This window comes from Myotis davidii, unplaced genomic scaffold (assembly GCF_000327345.1).
Source record: "Myotis davidii unplaced genomic scaffold, ASM32734v1 scaffold574, whole genome shotgun sequence".
Taxonomy (NCBI): Eukaryota; Metazoa; Chordata; class Mammalia; order Chiroptera; family Vespertilionidae; genus Myotis; species Myotis davidii.
In genome coordinates, this window is record NW_006285614.1 from 282,983 (window position 1) to 292,019 (window position 9,037).

General features: G+C 40.8%; 1 protein-coding gene across 3 annotated transcripts in view; it reads right to left on the bottom strand.

Moving 5' to 3' along the window:
* AP2B1 (adaptor related protein complex 2 beta 1 subunit) overlaps nt 1-8,605 on the bottom strand; it is a 94,790-nt gene extending 86,185 nt beyond the window's left edge. For 2 of the 3 annotated variants that reach the window (XM_006756412.2, XM_006756411.2), the window contains exons 1-2: nt 8,158-8,605; nt 2,683-2,742 (exon numbers count right to left, since the gene is read on the bottom strand). In XM_006756412.2, coding sequence (XP_006756475.1) covers nt 2,683-2,719 — 37 coding nt within the window. In that variant the 5' untranslated portion in view covers nt 2,720-2,742; nt 8,158-8,605. Of the gene's footprint in view, nt 1-2,682; nt 2,743-6,943; nt 7,042-8,157 lie in introns of those variants that run through there. The other variant, XM_015559251.1, reaches the window with a different exon arrangement.
* Nucleotides 8,606-9,037: the final 432 nt, after the last annotated feature.

Sequence of the window (9,037 nt, forward strand, 5' to 3'; positions counted from 1 at the left end):
CCAGAACAATGAAATCAGGATATCTGGGTAGGAAACCTGTACATCAGTATTGTTTTAAATTCACAAGGTAACTCCAACGTGTAGGTAAGGTTGAAAGCCACTGACTAGTAGGTAGTTGATATAATTAGGCAACTAACTATAGAGCTTCCTGTATTATGATAGAAGAGCTTGTTTACTGTAAACTCCAAATGAAAGGACAGATATGCTTGTGCCTTCTAGAAAATCTCCTGATGTTCCTTGCTCACTATAGGTCACTATAATGTGCCCTCCTACTTTTATTTTTTCTTTTCTGGATCATTGCAATATTAACATTACAAGATTCCCCAATTGTTAACATTATGCCACAGTTGTTTTATCATGCTTTCTATAAATTTACAAGTTTTTTTCTGAATCATTTTAATAGGAAGCTGCAGACATCACATCTCTTTAGCTTTAAATATGTCAGTGTATAATCTCTAAGAACAAAGAGTTATCTTACATAAACATAATACAATGATCAGAATCAGGAAATTTAACCCTGATACATTATCATCATACAGACCTTACTCACAGATTTTGATAATGTCCTTTATAGCAATTTTATACCCATTCCCCTTAGACCAAGATCCAATTCAGGATCATGCTTTACATTTATTGTCATGTCTATTTAGTCTCCTTTAACCTGAAACGGTTCTTCAGCCTTTGTCTTTCATGATAATGACTTCTGTTTTAAAGCCAGTTATTTTATTTTATTTTTTTATATTTTATTGATTTTTTACAGAGAGGAAGGGAGAGAGACAGAGAGTCAGAAACATCGATCAGCCGCCTCCTGCACATACCCCACTGGGGATGTGCCTGCAACCCAGGTACATGCCCTTGACCGGAATCGAACCTGGGACCCTTTAGTCCGCAGGCCGACGCTCCATCCACTGAACCAAACTGGTTTCGGCAAAGCCAGTTATTTTATAGCATGTTCTCAGCTTTGGTTTCTCATTGGTGTTCCTTCATGATTATACTGATGTTAGGCATTTTGGCAGGCATAATTCATAAATGACGGTATGGTCTACTCAGTGCATTACAAGAGGAAAATTATGTTAATTTGTTCCATTATTAGTATGTTAACACCGAATACTTGGTTAAAGTGGCAATTGCCAGGTCCTGACACTGTAAAGGACACTTTGGAGACTATTTAAATATCCTATTCCTCATCAAACTTTCACCTGCCAGTTACTTTAGGATTCACTGATGACTCTTGCCTGAATCAACTACAACTACAATTTATGTGTACATATATATTCAATGGTTTACAATTCACTTCTTTGATCACTTTTTAAAATTCTCAAGTTATCTCAAAGTTAGCCAGTGGAAGCCCCTTCAAAGTATACTGCTCCTTGACATGCGCCATCATTTTTTGAGTACTCCCTTCCTTTTGCTTTCTGGCCTAAGATGTTCATGTTCCTGTACTTTCCCTTGACCCAGCCTTGGAATCAGTCATTTCTCCAAGGAGTCCTAATTCCTTTTAGTGGGAAATAATATTTAGAAACTGAATATTAAGTGTCCTTTTGCATCTACTCTGACTTAGAGAGGAAATTAGGATATTTAATAAAAATAAAAAAAAACTCCACCACTGTTAGGGTAGAGAATGGGACTCATAAATAAATATTTACTAAATAAATGAATAAATCGAAGTAGAGGGACACCGCAGCATGTTTTTCAAGACCACTTAGTTAAATCTAGAGACAGTCAGGAGGCTAAGGCCAGTAAACATCACAAGGGAAACCAGAAAGAGAAATTCCAGGCAGAGAAGCTGTCCTATTTTAGCTACTGGAGGAGAGGAGAAAAGGTACATTTGAGAAGGCATTGGCCTGCAGACTGAAGGGTCCAGGTTTAATTCTAGTCAAGGGCACATGCCCGGGTTGTGGGCTCAATCCCCAGTAGGGGACATGCAGGAAGCAGCTGATCAATGATTCTCTCTCATCATTGATGTTTCTCTCTCTCTCCCGCTCTCTCTTCCACTCTGAAATCAATAAAAACATTTTTAAAAATCTTATGTATTAATATATGCATGTATATGCATAGAAAAAGATTGAGAATACACACCGAATTCCCCTCAAGAACAGGAATAAGGAGGGAGAGAACTTTCATTTTTACTTTTTATATACCTATATTTAATAGTATTCCTTATTACAAAAATGTATATTTCCAAGTAAAAAATTGAAAAAGAACAAAAATGCTCAGAATCTATCAATCTTCAATGGATAAATGTTGGATCCCTTCCTTTTACTGAGACAAAACCTTCAAATCAAATTAAAACCCTATACTTTAGCCTAGCTGGAGTGGCAGTTGGTTGAGTGTCGTCCTGTGTGCACTGAAAGGTTACTGCTTCGATTCCCAGTGAGGGAACATACCTGGATTGCTGGTTCCATTCCCAGTTGGGGCGGGTACGGAAGGCAACTGATCAATATTTCTCTTTCAGACCGATGTTTTTCTCCCCCTGCCCCCTTCCTCGATGAGGATTTAAATAAATAAACAAACAAATAAATACCTATACTTTAATTTCCTCAATACACTTTTCTGTAGGAGTAGTAGATCTCCAATGAGACTGTCCGTAACATGCATGTCTGAAGAGGTCAGGAACACCACAATCTTACACCATAACTTTTGAAGGATCTCAATGCTTTTTGATCAGGTTCGCATACTTACCTTTTTTATTGGTTGTGAAGTACTTGGAGTCAGTCATGGTGTTGGCTCTTTAATGTGCACCTACAGCAAGAGAAAAGAATTCCTTTCTTAAAATAATGTATGCCTTGCTGGACATAAATAACTTGGATAAAGAACATTTACATATTAGAACTCCTGTATTCAAAAACGAGTGCCTTCTTCCTTACCACTATCACTGCCATCACTGGTTTGCCATCACTGCTTTAGTCTAACATACCTGACGTCTTCTAATATATTAAAATTTTCTTTTAATAATATTCCTTCTGCACTCAAAACTGAGTATCTTCTTTTTTACCACCATAATTAACAATACTAATTACCAAATTTAGGACAGATGCCCTGGTACCTGTTCATTACTGTCAGATCAAAACAACACAGGTGATAATATATTTGGCAAACCTGAATGATTAACACATTGGGCTAACAATAGTAAATATGGATGAGAGAAAAGACTTACACACTAAACAAATCAATGTAATAAGGAAAAGGAGAAAGAGTCAGAAAACATAAAATATTGAAAAAAGCTAAGCTCAAATCATCTCTAAAATGTGCTGCTTGGACAACCTAAGAGAAATTAGACTTATCTGTTATCTTTCCAAAGAGCAACCTTACTATTTAGTCCTCATACAATAGATTTTATCAGAATTTCACTGAATTACCTTGTTAAAAGAAGTGAGCTAGAGCTCACAACAAATAGAGAATACAGAAATTTCTTTTGATTGCATTTGTTATAATTAGTCTGCAGCAGAGGCTTGCCTAACATAATATTTTCGTAACGCCTTTCTAGCAAAAATTCAAAGAATGTATAATCGTTTAATCCATTCACAATGTAAACTAAATGTGGAGTGGGCAAATTGAAGAAAGGAGTCCTTCACATAAAAGACTTGGAATAAATCTGAAGTTACCAACTAAGGACTTACATGTACAAAGAGAAAAACCAATCTACAGAAATGATTACGAGAGCCTAACAGAAGGGCCGTAGCTCAAGGCTGTTGTGGTCTGTCTATTATTATGCCATTCTAAGTCCTATAGGATCATCAAAACTTAAAACTTGCTTAAGATTTAACAACAAAATCTGCTTGGAATTTTTCACCAAGTTTCTTTGAAAAATGGTACAAAAATCCTTGTTTGCTTAATGCTCTCAGACACTTACACACATTAAATTCTTTTTTTTAATTTTTTTTTTTTACCCACATGGTTTTTTTTTAAATTGCTTAAAAGTATTACAGAGTATTACATATGTCTCCCTTTTTCCCCCTCCCGCCCTCAAACCCTCCCTGGCCTTCCTGCGTTAGTTTGACAGTCTGTTCGATGCTGCTCTGCCTCTGTATCTATTTTTGTTCATCAGTTTATAATGGTCTTTATTATCCATAAATGAGTGAGATCATGTGGTATTTTTCTTTCATTGACTAGCTTATTTCACTTAGCATAATGCTCTCCAGTTCCATCCATGCTGCTGCAAATGGTAAGAATTCCTTCTTTTTTACAGCAGCATAGTATTCCATTGTGTAGATGCACCACAGTTTTCTAATCCATTCATCTGCTGATGGGCACTTAGGCTGTTTCCAGATCTTCGCTATGGTAAATTGTGCTGCTATGAACATAAGGATGCATATATCCTTTCTGATTGGTGTTTCTGGTTTCTTGGGATATATTCCTAGAAGTGGGATCACAGGGTCAAATGGGAGTTCCATTTTTAGTTTTTTGAGGAAACTCCATACTGTTCTCTACAGTGGCTGCACCAGTCTGCATTCCCACCAGCAGTGCACGAGTGTTCCCTTTTCTCCGCATCCTCTCCAGCACTTGTCGTTTATTGATTTGTTGATAGCCATTCTGACAGGTGTGAGATGATACCTCATTGTTGTTTTGATTTGCATTTCTCGGATGAATAATGACTATGAGCATGTTTTCATAAGTCTCTTGGCTTTCTGAATGTCCTCTTTTAAAAAGTGTCTATTTAGGTCCTTTGCCCATTTTTTGATTGGATTGTTTATCTTCCTTTTATTAAGTTGTATGAGTTCCCTATAAATGCTGGAGATTAAACCCTTATTGGTGATAACATTGGCAAATATGTTCTCCCATGCAGTGGGCCACATGTTAAATTCTTAACAGTTTTCCATACAACCTGTTAAACATTAAATTAACCTAATCTTAAATCCTACCTTTATTAATGACCCACACATTTCATTACTTCCCCTAACAAATTTCACTATCAAGGAATATATTTCTGTCCTATTTATTGTGAGCATTAGGTGTTCTTAACAAGAGATTAATATATCAACCCACAAAATTTCAGGGGAGAAAACCAAAAGTAATCTTAGATTCTAAATTAAGAATCCCTGCTCTTCCCTGGCCAGTGTGGATTAGTAGTTAGAGCACCATCCCCCAGACCAAGGGTCTTGAGTTCCATTCCTGGTCGAGGGCAAGTACCTGGGTTGAGGGTTCACTCCCCTTTCCCCCCTTCCCACTCCTCCACCCGGCAGTGGATGTGGGGCGAGTGCAGGAGGCAACCAGTGGATGTTTCTCTCTTTGTCTTTCTTTGTCTTTCTTTGTCTCCTCTTCCCTCCCTCCCTCCCTTCCACTCTCTCAGAAAAGCAATGAAAAAAATATCCTCAGGAGAGGGAGGGATGGAGGGAGGGAGGGAGGAAGGAAGGAAGGAAGGAAGAAAGGAAGGAAGGATCTCCGGGCTTAGAAGGGGAAAACATATCACTCTCTTAGCTCACACTGTTGTAAACACCAGTAATGGAGTATCCCTCACACGCACTGACAGGGAAATAATTGTATCAAGTCAATTCCTGCCTAAATTCCAAGAAAAATGAAAATAGTCTATACAAAAACAAATATGAGGTGGTGGGTGCACAACATTGTGAATGTATGAAGTGCCACTGAACTGCTCACTTTTATTTTTTTTTTATTGCTTAGTATTACATGTTTCCTCTCCCCCCGCCCTTGACATTCCCCCGGCCTCCCCTACCCCTCAGTGTGTGTGTTTTTTTTAACTGCTCACTTTTAAATGGTTAATTTTGTTATGTGAATTTCACTTCGAAAAATTACATTTGTATATATTTTTAAAAATGAGATGCACTTACTCACATGCCAGAGATGGGCATAACCAGATTCTCCAAAATATAGGATGGTGAAAACTATTGTCTGCATTAGAAGCTAAAGAAAAAGCAGCCAAGATAGAAATCAAGAAAAAAAAAATCAAGTTATCAGTTTCTCAAAAATCAAGCTCCTGGAGGGAAAAACACATTGTTCCTTCAGAAGAGCCGCAGCAAAAAGCAAAACCGTCAGGGTTTGAGCTCACCCTACCCTTCTACCAGCCTAAGACAAGTCCGGGCTGTTCTGAGGATTGCAACATGGCCTAGGGGCATTGTTAAAAAACACAGCTGCCACGGTCAAAGCACACAATAACTTTCACTTGTCCTAGCCCAGGGAGTCATGTCACTGCACTTCAGAGAAGGCCTCCCCACACAGGATTATACATCTAGATTTAACATAACCTAGTTTCTACTAAATATAGATTGTGAAAGTCCTTTCTCTCCTTCTACTTCTCCCTCCTTCCAGTCGCCCTAAAGAAAATAAGGCCAGAAAAATATTAATAGAGTTTTAATTTCGAATGGCTCTCTGGGAAATGGCAGCTAAATTAAGAGTTGAAGAGGCCACTAACTCCCTTCTTTTCACTGAAAGTTGAGCTTTACACAGTTTGGTGTTTATACTGAAAAACTAGCCAAAGAGTTAACCAAGTTATTCCAGCCATCTTTTATTACAAGGGTAAGAAGTGCTAATCAGATATTTCAATAATAATGCAAAGTCAACAGCATGTTCAGGTATCATTCAGCTCATAAGAAATTAAAAAAGACACCTAATTATAACAGACACACCTGTAATTTCACTTAAATATGGCAGACTACAAGGTGATTTGTTAGTATTATACAGTAAGAAAGCTCAAAGTTTTACATCTAATTTTTAACTGAAATACCAATAAACTCTAGAAAACTTAAACCTAGAAGGAAGCAAAGAAGGAAAAAGGGAGAGCATATTCTATTTTATTCATTCCTTGTTCAGCTTGGTTCAAACCTGAGCCTAAAATATACTGGACTTTCTTGAGTCTCTTAATTCACGGAATGTTAGCTTTTATTAATTTCACCATCCAACTTTCAGTGAGGCGGTTTGCAGAACACACTATCCTTTTGCTTCCTTGGGCGTTTAAACTGTGAAGATACCTGCAAACAGGTCTCACCTTACCACCAGCTTAGTCATCACTGGAATGTGTTACACTTTTCACCTTACAGCCGCATCTCCTTCATCTGCTGCTATTATTACTTTGTAAGTGTACCCTGAGGCTAAGCAAGAGAAGTCCGACACGAAGGTTATTAATAATTTAAACTGTTCCTCATTGAGACCACCTTGTCATTCTGCCTTTCCTAAACTTACTGCGTTTTATTTTAAAAAATTACATTGACTATAAGTGTCTGACATTTAAAAAACACTTCTTTCTAAAAACTCAAAGTTTAATGAAGCATTCATGCTTTATTCACGTTGCTTCATAATGAAGCGGCCAAGTGTGTTCAGTAAAAGCCCTAAACACCATGGAGAACAAACTGCAGGAATAAATTCTCTGGATTCAAAGAATTAGGAAGTACCAGGAAGTACTGGTTTCGTTGCCTCGGGCTTAATTCATCTACAGCCTTTCTCAAACCAGACCCTTCCTGCTAAATCCAAAATGGAAAAATTCCGGGCTAAGATTTATCCCCAATTCTCCCCCCTCTTTCACATCGGGCCAGTTCTGAAGGTTTTTCCTCCCCATCTCTCTCTCCTCTCTCCTCTCTCTCTCTCTCGGATGGGGAAAAGAGGTTGCAATTCAGGACCCTGGCCCAAGATTAAAATTGTATCTTCATCTGTGAACCTGGGGGAATTCTAACTCTTTCCTCTCTTCACAGCCATTTTCTAATTGTGTCTAGAAGTCTGGGAAGGGTGACTCCAGTTTAACTCTGTTAAGAAAGAAGTACAGGGCATACACTCTGATGGCGGGGATCGAACCGTGACCTCGGGTTCACAGGTGGACGCTGAACCACCCGGCCACGCCAGCGGGGCTCTTCCCCTCAAGTGCAGGAGTTCCTGCTCTTTACCAGGTGCCAGGGCTCGGGAGACCCGTCCCTCCTTGACGGGGTGGGGGAGAATGACTCTCAACCTCACACCGGGGGAGCCGGGCGAGGTGTGCCCATCACGGGGGCTCCCTCTCCCCTTCAGCTGCCGGGCCCGTCCCAGGCTCAGGGAACAACGCCCAGCGGCGAGGGCTGGCTCGCCCCTCGGACTCCGGCCCCTCCCGGCCACACCCCTGGCCTGGGGCCTCCCTAACCGGCCGCCTCCGCCCACCTCCCAACCCACCGCGGGCCACCCCCGTACCGAGCATCCATGGGGGACACACCCCGGAGTTCGCCGCCCTGAACTCACCGGAGGCAAGGGCGGGGGCGGCGGCGGCGGCCGGAGAGCGCGGCCTCAGTGATGTTGTAATGGTTTCCCGCACGTCACGGCTCCTCTTCCAGGTCTCGGCCGCTGCGCCAAGCCCGCTGTGCCAGCGACAAAGATGGCGGCAGGACGCGCCGACGTCAGACGGCCTCGCCGGTGACGTCATCCCGGCGCGCGGGAGACCCGAGGCAGCCATCTCGTCGCCTTGGAGATGCAAAGATTTTTTTTTTTTAATTTTACTTTCTTTTCTATTTTCTTGGTCGGGAAGAGACTTGCCACCGGCGTCTCAAATGATGTTCAGAGTCTATCCGAAGGGATGTACTAAGCAAGCTGACATTCTCTGGATTTGTTTCCTCGCGCACAGTTCTCTAAAAAAAAAACCCCAAAATACTGAAATACTCTGTTCCTTTCCTAAAGAAAAACCAACTCGGCTAACTTCCCGGGCCAGGTGAGGCGCGCGGACAGGGGTGATGCAGCCCAGGCCTGCAGGGGCCTGGCTAGCACTAGAGGGGAGTGGTGCAGAGGGAAAGGGTGAGATGGCAGCAGGTCTGGGTTGAAATCGCCGCCCTGAATGTCACTAGGAAAGTTGCCTCAGTTCTCCTCCATCTTAGTTTCCTTGTCTGCGAAATAACGTCTTAAATGATTTACACTCTCTCGTGGTTTTGAGGAGCTTAACTGGGATAGAGTACATTCTGCACCTAGCATGTAATAGGTTTACTTACACAAAAGTGAAGTTCTTTTCGTTAACCACAAATTAGACATCTCTGTATCTTACCCTCGATTTTGCTGTGAACCTAAAACAACTGATCTAAAATAAAACCTTTTTAAAAATATGTAGAGCCCTGACCGGTTTGGCTCAGTGGAT